Below are 25,854 nucleotides of genomic sequence, written 5' to 3'. Positions count from 1 at the left end.
ATTCACTACAAACCCTGAAGAGGACAAAATCCTAAACGGGGACAATCATTGATCGCATTTCCACATAGCAATTTATCTATACACGCAAATCAAACAATGATAGTAGTAGTAGTAAACTATATCACTTGAGAAAGGCACTCTGCCGAAACAGCTGTAGTCACTTAGTTATAATAAATTTTGTGGAGGTATAGAAAACAAACGTTTTCAGTGTTTTATTGTTAGATAAAATGAACTTCCATCAAGTAACGGTCGAATCCATCAAAATTATTTTTGTTTTTTTTACAAATTTTTTCGCAATTTTTTACCCTGGGATTTGGCGCCCTGAAAGGATGGCGCCCGTGTGCATTGCACACTTTGCACATATGGTTGCGGGGGCCCTGTATATTATAGTGCCAGAAATATTATTTTTCTCATGATCATCTTGCAGTGCGTCACAGTTTTTCGATTTCTTTCTAACGCATTAAATTGTATGTGACAGAAAAAAACGCACGTCGGTGATTACATTTCGTCGGTGACATTTATAACATTTATTCTAGTTATTCTAGTTATCGATAGATGGCGCCATAATAAAAAAATAATTTTTTTTAATTAGATAATAATATTACAAATATAATCTGTATAATTTATAAGACTATACAAATCAAAGAAAAGACCATTTTATAAATGCAAGAAACACATTTGATTTGTTTTTATTCCAAATTGAAAATAAAATGTGACAACTGTCAGATTTAACTGAAATGTCATGTTCCTATAAATGTCATAAATGTGTATTATCACGGACTTACCCTTTTTCCTATCATTTGTTACGCACTGAAAAATGCTCATGAAAAGGACAATAGTACCGTGATATACCAATCGAAGCGTATTAAAAAGTTGAGCTCGAATATTTAGTTCAGGTTTTGAAGTCATTTTCGGTTAAAAAGTTATGGCCGCAAGTTTGGCAAAAATGACTCAAATTAGTGAAATCGGATATCAATCGATGCAAAGTTACAGGTATCAAATATCGACTTACAGTTTTACTTCCGATCACGTTGGGTGAATACCTAGAACTTTCATAAGTCCAATTGAAGGGCTTAATGTGAAACAATGACAAGCCTCAAAAAGGTAAAAGTGAGATATTTGACTTTGAATGGGAAAAATAATATTAAAAAATCCAGTAACAACTTTTATTGTTTTAGTTAAGATATTTCTATGCATCATGCCCTATGGGTCTATAGTTGACAACAATATTAATCAAATTACTTTTAAACTCGAGAAAAAACAGCCTTTATTTAAAAAAAATGTGGCTCGATACATTATTCCATTAAGGTGATACAGTAGCGATCAACAGGTAGCCAAAACGCGTTCCAAGATTGCGGCTGTAATTTTGAATATCTTTTCGAGATATTTGGCACACGTATTCGTAATATAATAAAAAATGGCGGTACAGGGCCCAATTTGAAAAATATATTAATAGGTGGAAATTACTCTGTAATTAAATACAATATTAAAAAAACGAGCCTGTACCGCCATTAAGAAGAACAAAAAAATACATTTTTTTCAAATAAACTTTTTTATCCGATGCCTAGATTTTGTGTCATTTTGGAACTACTAATGAAATAAAAAATTTTAGTAGTTCCAAAATGACACAAAATCTCGGCATCGGACAAAAAAGTTTATTTGAAGAAAGTGTATTTTTTGTTCTTCTTAATGACGGTACAGGCTAGTTTTTTAATATTGTATTTAATTACAGAGTAATTTCCACATACTAATATATTTTTCAAATTGGGCTCTGTACCGCCATTCTTTATTATATTACGAATACGTGTGCCAAATATCTCGAGAAAATATTCAAAATTACAGCCGTAATCTTGGAATGCGTTTTCGCTACCTGTTGATCGCTACTGTTTCCTCTTAATAATAAATACCCAAATTTTAGATATACGTAGATTCAGAATTTTCTATTATTGACTGAGTTCGGGGTGGTTTCAACCCTATAGGTGTTAAACAGTGTTTATTTCTTTGTCTCCATCAACTTGTTGGAATTTTTGACGGGTGTGTTTGGTTTTTATTGACGAACTTTGTTCATTATCCTACAACCAAATGCAATAATATAATAGGACACTACATTAATCTTGAATGGTAATATTGTGACAAGCCACATTTAGAAAAAAATTAGATATCGCTGAATTTTGACTACTTGTGTCACTTCTAGATTGTACATAGTCAAGGTCACGGTCACCGTCATCGAATGTCAAGTCATGTTTGCTATTTTTATTTCTAGAATCGTCAGAACTCAATAATTATCCGAAACGCTTTCGCCCATGTTCGCCATTTTGATGTGGCTTGTCAATATGTCGAGTAGATACTAGAACAAAGTAGACCTATGCAATAGTGTGACCTTAGATTTTTCGGGCTATCTATTAACGAAGGGCTGAGATAATTTGTTAGTGGCTTGTTATACTATTACTTTAACCAAGAATAACACTAACTCTATTTGAACTCATGTGTGGCTTGTCATCGTTTCACATTAAGCCCTTCAATTGCGTATTGTTAAGTAACTAAGAAGACAAAATTTACCTTCACCATTTGAAACTTAGTTTTTTTTAACATCCTTTATTTATTAAAATATGTTTCTACAATTAAAAAAAAAACAATAATCAATAGGTTTATCACATTAACATAGTGGAAATCCATCCAGTGATGAAAATCCTTTGCGATACATTTCTGATAAAAATATCTGAGATATAAATAACAATTTACAAATACATATTTTACGAACATATAAAAAACATCAATAGTTAAAATACACAAACATTAAATTTATAATCTACGTTTCTACAGGTACAGAAAGGTCTAATGGGTCACGACCACGACGTTTTAGTCTTCCTCTCCTCGGTCGCTTAAGTAGGTCTTGCGCAAGCGTATTTGGATGCTTCAGTAGTCTATTTTTGTAGGTTCCACTGAGTGAGACAACGGTGTCTTTAATGTTTTGGATCTGGAAACGCTGAAGTTTCAGTAGATGGAAATTAGATGCTCTACCCCATATCTGAATACCGTAAGTCCAAACTGGCTTTAGGATAGATTTATACAATAATAATTTATTGTATAGACTTAATTTGGATTTTTTGTTCATGAACGAATACATTTTCCTGTATATTAATCAGAGTTGTAGTCATTTTTTCCAGATTTGCTTTCCCCAATTTGGTCGGCTGTCAAAATGTATTCCTAAGTATTTAACGTCATTTCTTGTGGGTATGATGGTATTGTTTATATGCACAGATGGTGCACTTTCCCTGCATAAAGTGAATGTTATATGTGCAGATTTGCTGCCATTTACTTTAACTCGCCACAGTTTTAATCATTTCTCTAAACCATTTAAATGATGTAAATTTTGGCACGCTGTAACTGGAACCGAGCTAGAGGCCATTATAACAGTATCGTCTGCGTAGGTAGCAACTGTTTGCTGTTATGGAAATATCTGCTGTGTAGAGTAAGTATAAAGTTGGTCCCAATATACTGCCCTGGGGTACTTCTGATAGAATTGGAGTTATGTTTGATACTGCTTCATTATGTCTAACCTGGAAGTATCGATTGGTAAGATAGGATCTCAGAAGTGTATAGAGAGAATGGGGAAAATGAGTTTTTACTTTAGATAGCAGCCCATCATGCCATACCTTATCAAATGCTTGTGAGCCATCCAAAAAGGCTGCAGTGCAATATTATTTCTTTTCAATTGCATCTCTTGCTACTTTGGCAACCCTGTGTACCTGCTCAATTCTTCCATGTTGTTGCCTGAATCCAAACTGGTACTCCGGTATCAACTTTTGTCTCTCAATTATAGGATTCATTCTTTGAAGGAGTAACCTTTCAAATATCTTAGAGATAGTGGGAAGTAAAGTGATTGGACGATAAGATGGTAGTTCGTGTGGATCTTTATTTGATTTCGGTATTAGAATAATTTGTGCCATTTTCCATTGAAACGGAAAATAGCCTAACTTTATTATAGCGTTGAATATGTACATAACCAACCAAAGTCCTTCTTCAGGTAAGTTTTTGCACATTTTTCCCGATATTAAATCATACCCTTTAGCTTTTTAAACGCTTTTATTTAGTTCAATAGTTTGCGTCAAATCTTTAGACGTTAATTTGACTGCCTTTTCTTCAATGCAAATGAAAGAAATACACAATACACGAATAGTCAATAAAAAAATTTTTTTCATGTTTATTAATTGTTTAAATAAAAAAAAAACGATTTTATTGGAAAATGCTTAAATTCTCTTGTTTTTTACAATGTAAAAACTTGAAACTTTTACGGATTATAGCTAATGATATGAACAATACGTTAATTTCACTTTTTTACGTTAATTGTTTACGTTATGCTTCATAAATAAACAATAAAGTTTCAAATTTTTTGCCGATTCCAACTACTTTTCATGTTAGTACATCATATGTTTTATACATATTTTAATAAACATGACGATATATTTTAATGTTTGAAAAGTGTAAGACTAAAAAGTAAAAAATAAAAAAATATGAAAAAAAAGTTTTTAAGAAACGCTTTTCTTTAGTTACGAGTGACTAAAATTAGAAATATAAAAAAATCAAGCAAAAAGCAAATAATAAAACAAAATTGAAAAAATCTAACACATTCGTTAAAGAAAAGCGTGGGGCGAAAACCGTTTATTCGATGAACACACGCCACGCTTTTCTTTGACGAATGTGTTAGATTTTTTCAATTTTTTTTTTATTTTTTGCTTTTTGGTTGATTTTTTTGTATTTTTAATTTTAGTCACTCGTAACTAAAGAAAAGCGTTTCTTAAAAAAATTTTTTATATTTTTTTATTAATATTAAGATTTTTAACTAATTCTTTAATTTCATTTATTTTGATATTTTCAATAGGAGGTGACATCTGGTAAGGTACATCTAAGCTTTTGTGAATGAATTCTTCTTCTTCCGTAGGAACAATTCTGGGATGAGGTTGAAAAACTTGCCTCAGATGATTAGCAAAAGCTTGGGCTTTATCGTCATCTGCCTTGGCCCAATCACCATCTTCCTTTCTAATGGGACCATCATGCTTGATCTGATGTTTAAATTTTTTGAGAGTTTCCAAATAGAGTAATTTGTGTCATCCGTCGCAGTGAGATCTTCAAGAAATTCATTTATGCCTTGATCTTTGTATTTGTGTAGTTCCCTTTTAAGCATGCGAGTAGCCCTATTCAGTTGAGTTTTGTTCCCAGGAGATCTGGAAGTTTGCCACTGTTTTCTTAGTTTTCTCTTTTCGTTGATTAGTATTTTTACATGATGTGGATATGGTACATAGTTATTCCTCTGATTTAGATCTGGAGTTTAAAACTTAGTACAGTAAAACCTAAGGGTGCTAAGAATCCCCGGAAAAGATCAGGCTACTACAAAGAACGACAAATGCATATCACCTCATACAATGTTAGAACTCTTATATCGGACCAGAAGATGATGGAACTGGAGGAAGAGCTGAAAACAATAAAATGGGACATCATCGGCCTCAGCGAAATCAGACGAAGAGGAGAAGCCCAAATTACTCTTAAATCGGGACATTTATTTCATTTTAGAGGAGAAGAAGACACTTCACACGGTGGAGTAGGATTCATTATACATAGAAAACACAGTCAAAATATAACTAAAATTAACAGCATAAGTCCCAGGATTGTATACCTCATCTTCAAACTAAATGAAAGATATAACCTTAAGATAATCCAGGCATATGCTCCAACGACTAGCCACTCCGATGAAGAAATTGAAAAATTTTATGATGACCTAGAAACAGCATTACATACTACACCAGCATATTATACAATAATTATGGGCGACTTTAATGCGAAAATTGGCTTCAAACAAGATGATGCAGAAGTAGCAATGGGCAAGTATGGGTATGGCGACAGAAATCAACGAGGACAAAGACTGCTTAATTTCTTACACCTAGGGCTTACAATACCGGGATTCCGGGATCCCGAATACCGGGATCCCGGACGATATTTTCCGGTATTCGATACCGGTATTTATAATAAAAATACCGGTATTTCGGTATTAGCTTAATTTATAAAAATGGAATTAAATATTTAAAATTAGTCTAATTTATTTTATAAATAAGCCGAAAGATTTATTAATCAGAATTGTTTTTACATTTTCAGATCTATTTTTCATTTTTTTTATGTTTTGTGGTGTATAAATTAGGCTCACTTATTTTCAGAATTATTAATAATAATTGAAAATATATAGCGGTCTAAATACAGAGTAATCCATATAAAATATTTGTCACAGTAAGTTAATCTTTGTATTAATATATTTTAAAGTTAAATTAATTTACAAATAGCAAATTTCATGAGTAAAAGTACTATCCTATTATATGCAAAATTTATCCTAGAACCAAATATATACTTTTTCTATTTACACATATTTTGTATCTATCTATTCCTACTCTCTATGAATGTTATAAACAACATCTACTCATTTCAAAACAAAATTTAATTAATCCAGAAAGCCACTCCTAGCATCCACTAGGAAAAATATTCCGATTCGGATTTTTTTAACAATCTTACTCAAAAAGGACCCCTTTCAACAAATTTGCATGTTGCCAGGACCAAAAGTGGGTCAAAAATTTTTTAAACGTTTTTTTTTTGTTTTTTTCCTAAAATTATTTTTTTTGCATGGAACAAATTTTTTTACGTTTTTTGGATCATTCCGAACAGAAAAGGTCTGTAGTGACATTTCTCTAAAGTTGATAGTTTTTGACATATAAGGGATTAAAAATTGAAAAATTGCGAAATTTACCATTTTTATCCCTCAAACACTATGTGAAAAACTGAAAATTTGAATATTGCCAAGGTAGGTAGGTAGTTATTCTTTAAACATCGATTGATGAAATCCCGAAGAGTTTTTTGCAATACAATATTCAAAACTCCTTTGTTTTTTAATTGCTAATCAAGCGTGCGCGACACTATTTTCCACCGACAGTATGGTGCAAATGAAAGGATTAAATTCGTTTTTTCGTAAACCGGCGACTTTAAGGAAAAATCTCGAAAAAAATCGATTTTTATTTTTAAGTTATGATATTGTGGCATATATTTCATACTAGTTACGTCATCCATCTGGGCGTGATGACGTAATCGATGATTTTTTTAAATGAGAATAGAAGTCGTGTTCTAGCTCATTTGAAAGGTTCTTCAATTCTCTATTCAGTAATATAAATATTTATATAATTATTTATACAGGGTGTCCTTCTACTTCTTTTTTGTCAAATAATTTAATTAAATAAAAATATTTTGGATACCCTGTATAAATAATCATGTAAATGTTTACATTACTGAATAGAGAATTAACGAACCTTTCAGATGAACTACCACACGACCCCTATTCTCATTTAAAAAAATCATCGATTACGTCATCACGCCCAGACGGATGACGTCACTAGTATACCATATTATATGCCGCAATATCATAATTTAAAAATAAAAATCGACCTGTTTCGGGTTTTTTCCTTAAAGTCGCCGGTTTACGAAATATCGAATTTTATTCCTTTCATTTGCACCATACTGTATACAAATTCAACGGTGGAAAATAGTGTCGCGCATGCGTGATTAGAAATTAAAAAACAAAGGAGTTTTGAATACTGTATTGCAAAAAACTCTTCGGGATTTCATCAATCGATGTTTAAAGAATATCTACCTACCTTGGCAACATTCAAATTTTAAGTTTTTCACATAGTTTTTGAAGGGATAAAAATGGCCGATTTCGCAATTTTTAAATTTTTAATCGCTTATATGTCAAAAACTATCAACTTTAGAGAAAAGTCACTAAAGACCTTTTCTGTTTGGAATGATCCAAAAAACCTAAAAAAACTTTGTTCCATGCAAAAAAAATAATTTTAGGAAAAAAGAAAAAAAAATGTTTAAAAAATTTTTGACCCACTTTTGGACCTGGCAACAAGCAAATTTGTTAAAAGTTTGTGAAAAGTTTGAGTAAGATTGTGCAAAAAATCCGAATCGGAATATTTTTCCTAGCGGATGCGCAGTGGCTTTCTGGACTAAATAGGTTTCATATATTATTTAATAACAAGTCGATATAACAACTGAGGGTGAGGATAGTATAAATATAACGCGTATATTTTTTATTCATAATACCGGTTTTAATACCGGGATCCCGGTATTTGAAATTTTAAATACCAAATACCGGTATTGAGATTTTGGCTCGGTATTGTAAGCCCTACTTACACCAGGAAAATTTATCCATGATGAACTCTTTTTTCGATAAAAAGCCTCAGCGTAAATGGACATGGATAAGCCCAGATGGCAGTGTCAAAAATGAGATAGATTTTATCATAACAAACAGAAAAGAAATAATTAAAAACATTGAAATACTTAACAAATTTTCGGTAGGAAGCGACCACAAATTAATCCGAGCAAAGATACGATTAAATGTCAATTTCGAAAGAACCAAGATGATCTTCAAAACACGAAAGACGAAATGGATTCCCCCAGGAAACAACAACCTCTATGAAGATGTACTAACCAGACGTATACAAGACCTTGAAAACGACATAGAAGACATTGAACAAGCAAATAATGTCATAACGAAAGCACTAAAAGAAACAGAAAGGGAGTGCTGCCCAAGTGTCGTGACCCATAAAGAAAAATTAAGTCAAAATACCAAAGAGTTAATAAGTAAAAGAAGACAGTTGACGGAAAAATACGACTCCAACTACACAACACTGAAGAAATTAAATAAAGATATCCACCGATCAATCCGAAAAGACATAAGGGAAAACAACACAAGAGAAATAACTCACATAATTCAAGAAAACAAAGGTTTAAAAGTTTTGAGTAATCGGTAAAAAAAATATGTACAAAATCAGAAACAAAGATGGCAACATTGCTACGGATAAAGCCGAAATCCTCAAGGTTGTCGAATCGTTTTATCGCGAAATGTATGAGAGCACCAACGAAAGGCAAGATCAGCCCCTGCCCAAAATCACAAACCAGGGATCAGAATTAATGCCAGAAGTAACACCACATGAAGTTAAAAAGGCACTTTCAGAAATGAAAAATAATAAATCCCCTGGCGATGACGGAATAGTAATCGAGGCAATCAAACAAGGTGGAAATAAAATTATCCAGGCTTTGGCCAAACTTTTCACCCAATGCATTTACCAAGGAAAAACTCCTTCTCAATGGAACAATGCAGTCATTGTTTTATTACACAAAAAGGGTGACATAACAGATCTGAAAACTACCGTCCTATCAGTTTGCTATCACAGATATATAAACTTTTCACAAAAATGATCAAAAAAGAATGGAGGCTAAGTTAGACTTCTATCAACCTAGAGAACAAGCTGGATTTAGATCTGGATATAGCACTAACGACCACTTACTGGTAATAAAAAACCTAATAGAGAAGTCTGCGGAATACAACAAACCATTGGCACTGATATTCGTGGACTACGAGAAAGCATTCCATACCATAAGCCAGCAGAAAATGTTAAAAGCATTGACAGAATGCCGAATAGACCATCGCTACATTAACATGATCAAATATATCTACCAAACGGCAACGCCTAGCGTAAGACTGTCTGAACAACAAACATTCTGTATACAGCGAGGAGTACGGCAGGGAGACACCATCTCACCAAAGCTGTTCACAACCCTTTTAGAACACACATTTAAGAAGGCAGATCTAAACGAATATGGTATCAATATAAATGGAGAGAAGCTCAGTCATTTGAGATTCGCAGATGACATCGTCCTTATAGCCGATCGTATGGATGATGCAATAATAATGTTGAACAAATTATATTACGCTTCCTTAGAGGTCGGACTAAAGATTAACATCAACAAGACGCAAATAATGACTAATCTGGTGCTAAATCGTAATATTGTTGTTGATTGAATGGATATTGAGCAGACTGCATCTTATAAGTACTTGGGACATGAAATTCGGTTGGGACAAGATAACCAGACGTGCGAACTCCCACGTCGCATAGGATTAGCCTGGGCAGCGTTTGGTAAACTTAACTATGTATTTTAAATCGGACTTGCCCATATGCCTCAAAAGGAAAATCTTTGACCAATGTGTGTTGCCTGTACTCACTTATGGAGCCGAAACATTAACACTAACAAAAAAGGTAGTGAACAAGTTCGCGTAACTCAGAGGGCTATGGAGCGCCAGATGTTGGGTGTCTCCCTGAGAGACCGAATCCCAAATGAAGAAATACGCCGTAGAACAAAAACAATAGACGCTGTCCAAAAAATCGCGTCGCTTAAGTGGAATTGGGCAGGACACGTCGCCAGATTGCCAGACAACCGATGGACAAAACGTATTGTCGAGTGGAGGCCGCGAGAAGAAGCACTACGGAGCAGAGGACGCCCACTAACCAGATGGGCCGATGATTTGAAACATGTTATCGGTAACTGGATGCAAGCCGCACAAAATAGAGATGAATGGAAAGAGCTGAGGGAGACCTATGTCCAGCAGTGGACGCGTACGGGTTGATGATGATGACAGTAAAACCTGTGTTACCGGCCACCTGTCAAAATCGGCCACCTGTACTAACGGCCAATTTCAAAATTCACCAAACAAATTATATGTAGATTCCCTTATTTATTATCTGGTATTTACGGCCACCTTTATAATATGGACGCGGCCAAATAATCACATATTTTTAAAGCACATTTTATAGAAATTTACCTGTTAATGTCGGCCAAATATTTTTGTCAACTTGTTGATAGAAATTCCCAGTACTATATTTAATACCTATTGTACAGCTGGTTCCTAAAAAAACTGATACGACTCTTAGTAAGATTTGATCATTTTGAGCAGTGTATTAAATACAGGAAATTCAAATTTTGACTGGTCTGACAGTATATTATATTTATTATGACAGACAAATAATAACATAAACAAAAACAAACAACAAACAGCTGATTACATGTTAATTCATAAATTGTAATAATTATAAGGTCTAAATTTTGACATTATTTTGAATTCCTGCATTTTATAAAGAGTGTATAAATGATAGTTTGTACTTAAAATAGGGTTGTTGTTATTATTTTTAATATCATTAAAGAATAAAACAAACGACTTAACTGAACAATATATTAAAGTAAGAATTGTTTTAAAACTGTTGTTCTTGCTTACGTTAAAATGGTTCGCTATGGCAGATAGTGAATAAACATCTTCTAATTTCGTTACAATTCTTGCTTTTAATTCTTTTGCTAGCATGTGGAGCCATTTTTTGAGGTTGAATAAAATAAGTTATCTGACAAATTTTAAGATTTGGCAATGACAGTGACAGTATGTAAATAACAAATTTTGTCCTTCAAAATACACTGCTCAATTTTCTACAAAATACGCTTTAAGAGTCGTATCAGTTTTTTTAGGAACCAGCTGTACCTACCTAAATAGGGATTAAATAATTAGGGTCGGTGTGGTGGTCATAAAATGTCATAAAAGAGGAAATGTTTGTCACTATTTATAAGTACGGTTTAAGATTACAAAAGTTGACCGAAAAATATGGTGTTACCAAACTCAAATTATCAAAGGACGTTATAAAAAAATAACAGTGAATTGAAAAATTCTTCAACAAAGCTTAACATCCCCTTTTTTCGTAGTATTAGTAGAGTCCGTTCATATATAGAATTATATTTGCTTTTAATAATAAAATAAACAAAGTTCCAATTATCTTTTATGTATTTGTGGTCTACACAAACTGGCAATACCGGCCACCTTTCTATATCGGCCAATAGTTCGTTCATTTTTAGTGGCCGTTACTGACAGGTTTTACTGTAGTTTCAAAATATGTTGCGTGTATAGAACCTTCTACTGCTAGCAGTATTTACGGGTCATTCCATTTCAAATCACTCAATTTTGGAGCAAAAAAAATTTTGGACTTCCGATTTGTCTGAAAATTGGTATATAGCTTCTGCGGGACGTACAAATAAGATATTTAAGGTCAAAAAATCTTCTTCTTCTTTTTTTCTCAAAATGTTATTTTATGCGATTTTATGCGAAAAGAAATTGTAATAATTGTAAATACGATTTATTTAGAACAATTTCAGTTCCTACCATTTTTGTCGAAAAGTTAAAAATGGCGGAGATATTGAGCCAAACAGGTTGTCCTTTAAAATCAAGATGGCGGCTAACGTAACGGAGGAATTTATTCGTGATTTTAAATTTAGGCTACTATTGACTCCCTTAAAGATCAGAAAAATAAAATTTTAAGCAGCTCGGCATTCAAGGTCAAATGCTATCCCGATTGAACTAATATATACTTTTGAGTCTGATATTACTGCATGTAACTTTTTTGGTATTGTAATATAATTCAAATCCTTCTAACCACTTAAAGTTCTATCTTTTGGATATCTGTGGGCAAATTTTCAGCCAAATCCATGATGATGTATTTCGGGAATGGAGGAAAATGTAAAAAACGGTAGGTATTTTAACGTATTTTACACTATAAAATTTGATCAAAAACTTGTTTTGATTCAAAATAACTTGTTATAATGCCATATAATGACATTTTTGAGTCCTTTCTATTAAAATATTATGTTTTTCATTGATACTTTACGACAGAAAATGCAAATTTGTTTAAATAAACACCAAATCACTGTAAAATCGCATAAAATCACATTTTGAGAAAAAAGAAGAAGAAGATTTTTTGACCTTAAATATCTTATTTTTACGTCCCGCAGAAGCTATATACCAATTTTCAGACAAATCGGAGATCCAAAATTTTTTGCCTGAGTGATTTGACATGGAATGTACCTTACCACAATTTGAAGTTTTTCCTGTGAAATGAGTTGATGAACATCTTGTATATATTTTTAAATTAAGACTAAGAACGTCAATGTTTAACTAATAAAAATAAGGAAACTCTTCAAGGAGTCCTTACGTCCAAAAACAGAGTAGCCTTCTTGAGATATTCGACCTACATGTCAAGTATTAAAAGATTAAGGACCCAGTGAGATTATATTAAAAACACGGAACAAATACGCCATCTGGGGGAACATGAGACCCAATTTAATATAACTTATACAACTCTCTTTATTAAAATCAATTCAGTCGTCAAAGAAATAAAAATTTCGCGTAATTTAATTTTTTGGTTCAAAAGGAAGAATTATTACTTTCTAATTTCATTGCATTACTGAAAAATGGTAATATTACTTTTTTATTTTTCTGCTTTGTTTTGATACTTTCGAAAAAAAATGGGTCTGTAAATTTATTCTGATTGCGTAGTATTTTGTGGGTCTCATCTTTGCGTATTTTTCTGTATAATATTATAGGCCCAGAGAATTTTTCTTTGTTTTTGCTAAAACTGAGTTTATTTTTTATGTACAGGTTTTCCAATAGGGCTTTTCAACGATTCTCATTTGTTTCAAGCTCCTGTCATATATTGTATAATCCGTGTATAATATTAATATACACGGATTATATGACATATTATGACAGAAGCTCGAAACAAATGAGAAACGTTGAAAAGCCCTATACACTATGAGTTCGTAGGTAGAGGGGATAATTAAAAATTCGCGAGCGCCAGTAGTGACAAGTATGTAAGCTTTTACTGGAAATTTGACATAAATGTCAAAGTGATTAATTTAAAACATTGAAATTAAAAACATTAATAGGAAATAATATTAGTTGGTCAAAGCTGTGGTGTATATTTTTACCTTAAATATACTTACCTACGTTTTAAATACTGAATTTAAGTTTTTTTTAATATATCGTAATATGTAATTATAAATTAATCTAAGCGCCATCTACACGATAATTGTGAAAGTATCCGAAGTAAGAAATTAATATTTCATTAATAGAACGTTAAAATGATTAGCAATATCTTTAAAAAATCGATTACAATTTAATTACATTTTTGCGTTGTAAATATTAAGCGATAAAAATTAAATAATAAATTTAAAAATTACCGGTGAAAGTTGCATTAGTGATCCGTCAGGAGCGACACCAGCGAAGCTCAGAGCGTATAGGGACTTTTGAATTTTGACAGATGATGGATGCCATATATTGTTAGGCTGCATCGGTCAAAGTGGCTGTCATTTATTTAGTCTGTTTTAACAAATCAACATAGATGGATATTAGGCGGGTGACTTTTGTCGAAAAAGGTCGATTTCATTTATGCAAGCTGAAACTTGTTTTATTAGATATGTTATAATGCCAATATGCTATGTTTACGAGCGTAGGCGCAAAATTTCGGGTGTATGCATTTTAAATGCATTGATTTTTTTCGGATCCTGCGAAAACTAAAAAGTATTTTTGAAGCATGTAAATGCAGAATGAAAGATTACATTTTTACAGAGAACCAAAAGTTACTGACAGTTTCTATAATGTTTATTTTAATAAGTTACAGGAGTGAATCAATATACTAAGATACTAAGAAAACTTAGTGTTATTTTTAATTTCAAATAGCTCATTCAAAAACACTTTTGTTTATTCTAAAGGACTTTCGGCCGTCGGTAATAATGTAATCTTTGGTTCTACGTATAAATTTTTCAAAAATATTGATTAGTTTTCTCAGGATTTGAAGAAAATTAATACGCTTAAAATGCATATAGCCGAAATTTTACGCCTACACTCTTAAAAGTTTATCGAAAATTTTCCATGGCCACCTATTTGTTTATAATAATTTTTAAACAGATTATAAAAAATTGTTTTTTTCGCTTCATAACCACTTTTTTTAATAATTTCGGTTATTTTAAGACGAAATCATTTTTGTGATTTTTTCGTAGCGTGCTTTAAGCATGAAATCCAAATAAACAATTAAATGTAGAAAGAAAAGCAAATTTTAGCGTTTTTTAGGCCATTTTTCAATAGGTTGGACAAGTAAAGGGAGATTTGAATTCGATTTATAAATTAGCTTCAATTTTCGATTTACATTCTATTTACAAATTAGAATAAACGTAGACGTCATCCAGAAAAGATGTGTTCGTATTCTCTCCTAACTATTTAAAATTGAAGAAAATATGCTCCAAAATAATGTTCACTCCAACTTTATTATAAATCGCGTCCCAGATTTCAAGCATGTAAAGGAAGTGGTAGACATCCGACAAGGAGGATGGATAAGAAAAGATAGATGGGCAAGATGAGTAGCCCTGATGACAACTAAGAGAAGTGTGAATATACATATATTCCTGCTGAATATACATATATATTCAGCAGGAAACACTATAAGTTTTGTTATAATAATTATGATAAGGGATGACATCGTTGTAATCCAGGACATATAGAGAAATTTGTTACATCTGCGGTTACGAGGTTAAAAGCTTTCTGGAGCCAGAATAACTATGCTACAGATATATAAGGGGACACTGGGAGATCTAGGGGAATAGGGGAAACATAAGAATATATTAGCTGTGAGCGGCCGTGGAGTAACGGCATAATCGCTGGCCTCATACGCCAGTGCACGTGGGTTCGAGCCCTGCTAAAGACAAACCGTTTTCATTTCCAATAATGACACGAGCCGTCTCACCGTGCCTCGGAGAGCACGTTAAGCCGTCGGTCCCCCTGGGCTAGTGTACATTGGCACTAGTTACTTAAAACAGGGTTAAAGATGTAAATGGCGCCGGAACTGTCCGAAAGGATCTCCCCGGCAAAAATGCCATATGATATTATTATTAGGTAGCTGACATGAAACTTAAACCATAGACAAATAAAATACATTCAATAAGAATTTTATTCCATCCATCCAATGGCACTACAGCCCAAATCGAGCCTTGGCCTCCTAACAAGCTTCTCCAATCATTTCGATTTACCGATGTTCTTTTCCATGAACGCGTTCCCAGGAAGTTCCTGGCATCCTCATCGACTTCGTCTTCCCATCTCTTTTTAGGTCTTCCAACAGGTCTTCTTCCCTGCATTCTTGCATTCAGCAAATTTTCTGGGGATTCTATTCTCATGCATGCGGACCACGTGCCCTGCCCACCGTAATCTCTGCAGTTTAGTGTATTGTGCTAGAGTTGGTTCGCTATATTGCTCGTATATTTCTCTATTATACCTAATTCGCCAGTTGTTATTTTCACTTATTGGGCCCAGTATCCTACGTAATACTTTTCTTACAAAGGCAAAGGGGTAATCTCTGCAGTTTAGTGTATTGTGCTAGAGTTGGTTCGCTATATTGCTCGTATATTTCTCTATTGTACCTAATTCGCCAGTTGTTATTTTCACTTATTGGGCCCAGTATCCTACGTAATACTTTTCTTTCAAACACATCTAGCGAAACATGGGTGGTGACACAGAAATCTGCCAAGAATTTTATTAGGAAAAAGGAAATATGTAAGTCTGAAAACAAAAATGAAAGTATATAAAACTGTATACGAGCCGGTGCTACTCTACGGTAATGAAACTTTGAGAGTGAACGACAAAATTCGTAGTAAAATTCAAGTACCTATATGAAATGTGATATTTGCGAGGGGTAACCGGGGTGACCAGACGTGATCGTATAAGAAACGAAGAACTACATGAAAGGTGGGGTATAGTAATGACCTTAGAGAGACTGGAAACAAAACAGTTGTCGGGGTTCAGCCATAACAACTAAGAGGCAGGGCAGTAGAAACATGGAAAGCGGATATTGGAAAGGCTTTCGCAAAGAGAAATATTGGGTGGAAAAAGGCAGAGTGACTAGCTACTGATCGAAAGGTATGGAGACGTCTGATTACTCCACTTATCTTGACACCGTAAGATATAAGAGGATGGCTTAAGTAAGCAATTATGATAGGGAATGACATATTCGTAATCCAGGAGACGTATACAGCAATTAGTTACATTTGCGGTTACGAGGTTAAAAACTTTTAGGACCTTGAGTAACTATGCTATAGATACATACGTGGTGGACAGTGTCCGATATAGAAGGGGATAAGGGAAATTTACCCCAACAAGATCCAACATTAAAGCAAAAGAGACGGAGAACTAGAGCCGAAAAATCATCGTCATAAGTAATATGGAGTTTTTCCTGTGAAATGTGTCCATTGTATATTAACAATTATGATCCCCTTCAGACTGACACCTCAGTGGATACAGGAAGTAGCAATAAGGGTTGAAAGGGGAAAGTTAGTGCAGTCATTAAAGGTATTCACCTCCTATTTTGTTTAACCTCCACCGATTTGCATGAAAATTGGTGACTAGTTAGAGCATACCTCAAGAAACAAAACTGATTTGGTGCCACTTGCACTTTTACCCTGGGGGTGAATACTACCCCTTCCCGCGCGTGAAAACTATTTTATTAAAAATAACCCCACAAATCGATAGAGGGACAAATTTTAAGTAAAATTTGTTATATCATGTTATTAAAATAAATCAAAACTTTTTCAGTTATTAAAGATCAAAGATTTGTCTATTTAAGAGCATATTATGCGTGAAGTTACGGATGATAAAAAGAACATGTTAATTAATTATTGTATGTTAGTAAAATATTATTTTTATATTATTTCGATATTTAATTGAATTTTTTTTTCATTATAAACTGAATATGTCCAGAAACTGAGGGTGTCCAATAATGGGTACATTTGACATATTCGAATACACTTTTGCTAAATTTATAATATCGAAATAATATAAAAATAATATTTTAGTAACATACAATTAATTAATATGTTCTTTTTATCATCCGTAACTTCACGCATGTGCTGTTAAACAGACAAATCTTTGATCTTTAATAACTCAAAAAGTATTGATTTATTTAAATAACATGATATAACACATTTTACTAATACTTTGTCCCTCTATCGATTTGTGGAGTTATTTTTAATAAAATCGTTTTTACCCCCGAGAAGGGGTGGTATCCACACCCAGGGTAAAAGCGCAAGTTGTCACCAAATCATTTTTATTTCCTGAGATATGTTCTAACTGGTCACCAATTTTCATGCAAATCGATGGAGGTTTAACAAAATAGGAGATGAAAATAAAGACTACACTAACTTTCCCCTTTAATCCCTTATTGCTACTTCCTGTATCCACTGAGGTGTCAGCCTGAAAGGGGTCATAATTATCAATATACAATAGACACATGTCACATGCCAAACTCCATATTACTTATGACGATGATTTTTCGGCTTCTGCTCGCGTATTCACAGAATTTCAACCTCAATGTTATTGTTTTTTGGCCTTTTACGATAATTCCGCACCCTTCTTTTAAGATCCCTAGTAAAGGATTTTTAATCGGTAACCTTAGGGTATCTAAAAATTCTGAATCTATTTCTTGAGGCATTTTCAATGGCAGATCCTTTTTTCTTTTGAGGGTAATCTGAATTGTTCGACAAGATAATTTATTAATGCTATTATCTCTTAATAACTTTATACATTAAAAAAACTAACAAAGTAACCACAAATCTTAAACAACGTCCATTTTCACAGCTAGAAAATCACCAATACGTGTTTTCCAGCGACAAATTACAGACATGTTTCAAATTTATGTAACAGCTGCATCGGTGCTGCGGAAAAGCGCTCAAACGGGGAGAATATATTAAACTAATTAATGACAACCATCAAGAGAAAATCAATACCAAAGGATCATCATTCAATCTGTGACGAAGTTGAAAAACAATAAATGAATGGAGAATAAAAATGTCCAGGTGTCTGGATTGATACTGAAGTTATTTTTAATAGGTTATAAAGGGTGAATTATTAGCCCTTTTGATCATGGGCGATCAAACGTATTTATTTTATGGTCTCAGCTTTATTTGATAATTAAAACAACAAAGAAATTAAAACAGGTTTATTATTTTTGTTTAACTGAATAGCTTATGAAGATTTACGGCTTAAAATTATAATTTTATATCATACTCTGGAATTATTATAAAATGTTATGCTAGATCAAGCAAATTAGCTCAATTTTAATTTAAAAAAATGTCATCTAAAGTTTTGTGACAAAAAGTGTTTAGGTGGAAGCATAACACACAAAATAAAAATAAATTAAACAGGTGAAAAGTTCTGAGAGCCATTTGGGGGATTAAAAGGGTGTGAAAATAGTTATTTATGAAACAGTTCGTGAAGTATGCTTTTTGCGAACGCACGCGATTTTTAGAGCACGAGCGACAACGGAGCGAGTGTAAAGTAAGTTCGCAAAAAGTACTTCACGCAGAGTTTCATACAATATTTTTTCTACAACCGTGTTAAAAATGCAATTTCTAGCACTCCATATGAGCGTTAAAAATGCTACTTTAAGGCACTAGTGCTTTAAAATTTTTAGGGCACTGCAGTTCGTATTGACCGTATAGACAATTTTGATGTAATGTCAAAAAAATATAAAAATGGAATGTCAGTCAAGTTCAAGTAAAAGTTTTTGTAGATATTGTCCTGTAATTACGTTTGTAGAAAAAATATTGTATGATATGCGTCTTAAAAAGTACATTTTTAAGGCACTCATGTGAATTGCAGAACTCGCTTCGCTCATTCTGCAAACTTTCACATGCGTGCCTTAAACGTGTACTTTTAACACTTATATCATAAATAACTATTATCTACCCTACGATAAACAAATAAAAAAACTGCAACTCTTAGTAACTACTTTCAAACCACAAAACTGTCAAAAATTTTGTTGTAAGTCATTGCTCATATTGTCATCACCATGACAACGCAAAAGTTAAGGATATTTGATTATATGAAAGTGTGCCAAAAAACCCATTGAAAGTGTGCGAAAAAGTAAATCCCATTTAAAATACATTGTTACTTCACGCACACTATAAACCCTTCACGCACTGCTATCTATAATGACAGTTTTCTTTCACAGACTAAAAACTTATACATAATATGACATAGAGTAGATAAAAGTTATTTTTAATTTCCGCCGAAATTTGATCAAAAAAACCGCCGTATCAAACAATTTTAAATTCAAAAGTTGTAGAGTAATACAAAAATCTACAACTTTTGTTATACAGTCTTGAGCGCGCTAATAACCGGCAAAATAACGCAAGAGATGGAAAACATAATACATTGTGAAATAAAAAGAGATGAAACTGGTATAGATGGAAATTATCGATATAAACGTATAAAATTAACATTGCATTACCTACATAGTTTCCCACCTTTAGACGTATGCGACAGGAGTATTTTATAAAATTCTTCTGTCACAGTGACAGTTGTAATACTAATCCTATACGTCTAAAGGTGGGACACTATATAATAAATTGTTAATTTATATGTTTAATTATATGTTTATATGATAATTTCCACCTCTTCTAGTTTCATCTCGTTTTACTTCACAATTTATTATGTTTTCCATCTTTTGCGTTATTTTGTCGGTTATTAGGGCGCTTATCACTGTCTAACATTTTTAAAATAAACTTAAAGTTGCCGAAACAAATGAAGAAAATTACCGATGTTTCTGTTTTGAGATAAACAATTTCAATTTTGCAATAACTATTAAGTGAAACTTCTTGAAATCTTTTTAGCTGAATATAATGTGATATTTTCCCCATTCTCACGCCGAAAATAAAAGTATTTTGTGCATTTTAGAAAAGTTATTAATAACTTTCAAAAAAATCGATTTTTGAAGCTCTTTTTGCAATAATTAAGCAACAAATTTTCAAAAATATCTTTACAAACTCTCATTTTAAAAGATTTTCTCTGCTTTTTTACTAAAAATGTGTTATGAAAAACCATATTATAATTTACCGGTCTTCACTTTTAGCAACAATGAAAATTGTTTTTATATATTATCTATACTAAACAAAAATAAAAAAATATGAAAAATAAAATTTTTAAGAAACGCTTTTCTTTAGTTACGAGTGACTAAAATTAAAGATATTAAAAAAAATCAACCAAAAAGCAGAATATAAAAAAAATTGAAAAAATCTAACACATCCGTCAAAGAAAAGCGTGGCGCGTGTTTATCAAATAAACGGTTTTCGCCCCCACGCTTTTCTTTAACGAATGTGTTAGATTTTTTCGATTTTTTTTATTTTTTGCTTTTTGGTTGATTTTTTTTTTATTTTTAAATTTAGTCACTCGTAACTAAAGAAAAGCGTTTCTTAAATTTTTTTTAAATATTTTTTTATTTTTTACTTTTTAGTCTGACACTTTTCAAACGTCAACAATTAACATAAAAAGTGAAATTATGTATTGTTCATATCATTAACTATACAATCCGTAAAAGTTTCAAGTCTTTACATTGTAAAAAACAAGAGAATTTAAGCGTTTTCCATTAAAATCGTTTTTTTTATTTAAACAATTAATAAACATAAAAAAAATTTTTATTGACTATTCGTGTATTGTTCCCGCGAATGCACATGTCTGCAAATTTTCATTCATTTGCATTGAAGAAAAGGCAGTCAAATTAACGTCTAAAGATTTGACGCAAACTATTGAACTAAATAAAAGCGTTTAATAATAAAAAAAATGAAGTTTATTCTTTTGCATATAATATAATTAATATATTACAATCTACATACGTAATTTTACTATTTTTATTTACAACTAGTGATTTTACAAGGGGGATACAATCAGTTACCCCCTAAAATCATTGCAGTAATTTTTTTTTTGCTTTTTCCTATTTTATCGTATCTCTCTCCAATTTTTTCTGACTTCCTCTATTTTTTCTAACCCCTTCGTATTTCTTTGGCACACTCTAATTGTTACTGACTCCCTATAATTTATTTGTATTATACATATATAGATATTTGATGGATTCGACCGTTACTTGATGGAAGTTCATTTTATCTCACAATAAAACACTGAAAACTTTTGTTTTCTATACTTCCACAAAAATTTATTATTTACAACTATGTGACTACAGCTGTTTCGGCAGAGTGCCTTTCTCAAGTGAGAAAGTAGAGTATATATAGATATAGATTTCAAAAACGAATGACATTATATAACGGCACGTGGCACTTGTGACAGAAGCGACTATTTCTTATAGAGCGTTATATACTATTGGAATTTTATGTTTGCTTATCACTAAAGTATCATCATGCTATCATGCTATACTCAACAAAACCAGCTTCGTACGACCTTTCATTAGATATCGCAAACCAGTTTGGCTGTTTTTGTTTGCAGATGAATGTTTGAGGAATCCCTTCTGTGGGACTGGATATATGACATTTCTTAAGCATTACAAATCATATTCATGGTAAATCGTTGGTATATAGGGATACTAAACTGTCCAATTGTCCAATTTTATGGTAGGTGCATGGCAACTATTTCGAATTAGCCGATTTTTTCACTTTGTTTGATCTAATGAATTGAATATAATATGTAGCATGTATTCATTATTTATATTTTCATTAGTATCTTATATTTATGTTTAATTACTTACTTTTGATTAATATTATATTGTAAAAATAAAACTACTGGTTTGTGACGAATAAAAGATTACCGATTTTATTTTAGTCTATCTTAAGCTAACATAAAATTTCAATAGTAGGTTCCTATATAACGCGCTTTATGAAGTAGTCACTTCTGTCGCAAGTGCCATGGGACAATACATATTGTCTTTCGTTTTTGAAATCTATATCTATATACAGGGTGGGGCATTAGTGTGACAAAGTCCAATTACTCGTTTGGACCCGAGATATGAAAGTTCGTCCAGTTACTCGAGATATGAAAAAAAGTTATTTAGGTAAAAATTGGGGCACATATAGGACCATAATTTAAAAATATTTTCAAATATACAGGGGCCTGCGTATTGACAGGGTGACACAAATTTATGTTTTTTTTAATAGAATACCCCGTATATTTTTACATTTTTGAATTCTCCTTAATGTTTCCTTTCTTAAATCATTGGGTTTTTTAATATTATATGAGGTGGTTTAAAAGATTACGTTTTTTTGTTAATTTCGTAGCAATATTTACACCCTGTAGAATTGTAGAGATTCGACATCAAATTTTTATTTTATGTTCAAACGATTTTTACTATAGTCTACTATTGTTAAACTATTGTTATACAGGGTCTACTATTGTTATAAAGGGTGGGTCGAAACTCAGAATGAGTATTTTCTGAGTTTTCTTAGATGTATAAAGTTCTGAGTATAAGTTCTATAAATGTATAAAAATAAATTAGAGTGAGTCAGAAAAAATTGGAGGGGTGTCAAAAAAAATTGGAGGGTGCCAGAAAAATAGGAAAACGTCGGAAAAAATAGGAGGGCTCAGAAAAAATAGAGGAAGTCAGAAAAATTGGAGGGAGATACGACAAAATAGGAGAAAGTAAAGGAAATTTAGTGCAGTGACTCTAGGGGGCAATGGATTATATCCCCCCGCATGGCGAAGCGTAAAATCACTAGTTTTCTATAAAAATTTTAATTGTTAAATAATTTAATTGGATAAAATGAACCTTTCTCTTTATAGTGGAGTCACTGAAGGTGGATATGAGCTATTACCTCCGATTTAGTTGAAGCTCCAACGATTTGCATGAAAATTGGTGAGTGGTTAGAGGATATCTCAGGAATAAAAGGTGACATGGTGCCAACTTGCGCTTTTACCCTGGGGGTGGTGCCACCCCTTCTCGGGGTGAAAATTATTTTATTAAAAATAACCCCATAATTAGATTGGGGGACAAATTTTAAGCAACATTTGTTATATAAAGTTATTAAAATAAATCAAAACTTGTTGAGTAATTTTTATTTTTTTTTTCTCTGATTCTGGCCTTGGTTTAGAACTAGAACCTTTAGCCACGTAATTGTATAACTTATCACTAACTCAGGTGTAATGTGTAGTGTGTGTGTTGAGTAAGTGTCTTGTTACTTTGCAAAGTCGACGTCATTGTCTTTGCAAAGAGACGCTAATTGTATCCGAACGTCTGCGGTCCCTCCGGTGAGTACCGATCCCGCAAGGACAGATTTTTTGAGTTATTAAAGATCAAAAATTTTAATTTTTCGTAAGAAAAAAACATGTTTTTAACCGATCTCTCATAGATAACTCAAAAACTAAGTATAAGTTTTTACAAAAAAGTAATTATTACCAAAATTGAAGCTAATAAAAAATTAAATAAACTCCTTACTAAAAAACCTTTTAATATTAACTAAAAGTGAGTTATCGGTAATTGAATGCATATTTTTTTCGAAGAGTACCCAAATCTAAGTATTCAAGCTTAAATTACGGGAAAATGATGCATTTTATAACATAAACTAATTAAACATTTGTAAAAGTACTTAGAAATATCTATCAAATGAGATACCGAAAAAGTTATTAGCATTAAAATTTATGTTGCAAAAATTTTTCAAACTTTATCATTTAAAAATTTTTCCAAAAAATGTTATCTTTTTTTTTAAATAACTCCGTTATTTTTAAAATATCAGGTTCACCTAAAAACAATTTGAAAGGTAATACTATTTTGTATACATATTGAAAGGCTATTAAAACGCGTTGAATTTAATCTTTTAAACCTCTTACTTTTTTAAAAATCAAAGAAAAAATGGCCAGGGTTACATGGTTCTTACAGCAAAATTTAAGCTTTAAACGTTTCTATCTCGGTTATTTTTCACCCTACAGAAATGGTAAAAAAGGTATAATATTTGATATAGAAAAAACTAAAATTTGGTTATTTACCATTTTTTTACGTATATTGAGTATTTTTATAGTTATTATCAAAGAAAATGAAAATGACGATAATTTTAAGAATTCTGATTTTTTTAAATTACATCTATTTTTGAAAAATATGCATTCTAAACCGGTGAAAATTGTTAAAATCATTACTTATGCTAATATAAAGAAATTTTTGTAAGGATTACTATAAATTTTAATTTTTGTGGAAATGGCGTATGTTTTATTTTTCACTTTTTCCTAAAAAATTCGAAAGGTTTCTTTTAGTTTCATAATAACTTGCTTAATCTTGATGCTATTAACTTCTTCTGAAGCTCATTTGTTAGGTATTCTGAAGTACTTTGATAAGTGTTTATAGCAGGTATATTTTATAAAATGCATCGTTTTCCCGTTATTTAAGCTTGAATTATAATTTACAGATAATTTTATTTAATAATATTTATTATAATTTACAGATAATAACGTTGTAGATAAAAGCTGTCTTGGACACGTAATTTCAATTTTGCAATAACGATTGGGTGAAATCTCTTGAAATTTTTGTAGCAAAATATTTGTGATATTGTCCTCATTCCCATGTAAAATTAAAATTATTTTGTGCATTTTCAGAAAACTTATTAATAATTTTAAAAAAATCGACTTTTCAAGCTATTTTTGCAACAATTAAGCAAGAAATTAACATAAATAATTTTACAAATTCTCATTTTAAAGGATTTTCTATAATTTTTTAGTAAAGTTACGTCACTTTCCATAAATACTTTTTACACTGTTAATATTTGTTTCAAAGAGTGTCAAGAAAAAAGTTTTTTTGCTAATTTCTCTTTAATTATAGCGAAAAATACGAGTACTGGTTCATTGACACTACAGAGATCTGTATACTATAAGCCACGTGCATGTACTTGTTGATAACAGAAAAAAAATATAAAAAGTCGACTCACCTTACATATTCCGATGAAGAACACAACCACTCCAAAAACAAAATTCAGGGCTAGATATTTACTCATAGTGTACAAATAAAGAAAAACTACAAATTATATTATTTTTCAACTGTTGATTCAGATATCAACACGTTCAACTTGGACGTCCCATCTCGACGGCGTCTGTTTTATATAAGCTCAACGCGGGGGAGGCTCGTGCTAAGGGCGCATGAGCCCCGAAAACGCTGGGGCTGGCGTAGCTCTATTATCCTGTCATCTGCCTACGGTCGGGTTTGAATTATGTTTCCAGAAATTCGCTGGATTTTACGGATAAACTGGATTGGAATAAAAGACGGCGGTTTAGGACAAAAAATCACCATTAAAAATAGTTAAGGGGGATTAAGGGATCACGGAAATAAGAAGAGTTACCAAAAAACTGGCAAATTATCTATT

The 25,854-nt window shown here is 32.0% G+C and overlaps 1 protein-coding gene across 2 annotated transcripts in view; it reads right to left on the bottom strand.

The window, feature by feature from the left end:
• LOC114325383 (neuropeptide-like 1) overlaps nucleotides 1–25,580 on the bottom strand; it is a 290,871-nt gene extending 265,291 nt beyond the window's left edge. For both annotated transcript variants that reach the window (XM_028273444.2, XM_028273445.2), the window contains exon 1: nucleotides 25,423–25,580. In XM_028273444.2, the coding sequence (XP_028129245.1) occupies nucleotides 25,423–25,488 (66 nt within the window). In that variant the 5' untranslated portion in view covers nucleotides 25,489–25,580. The remainder of the gene's footprint in view (nucleotides 1–25,422) is intronic.
• Nucleotides 25,581–25,854: the final 274 nt, after the last annotated feature.

The sequence above is a fragment of the Diabrotica virgifera genome, chromosome 6 (assembly GCF_917563875.1).
Source record: "Diabrotica virgifera virgifera chromosome 6, PGI_DIABVI_V3a".
NCBI lineage: Eukaryota > Metazoa > Arthropoda > Insecta > Coleoptera > Chrysomelidae > Diabrotica > Diabrotica virgifera.
The sequence above is the reverse complement of the archived record's forward strand: the minus strand, read 5'-3'. Positions and strand labels throughout refer to the sequence as shown.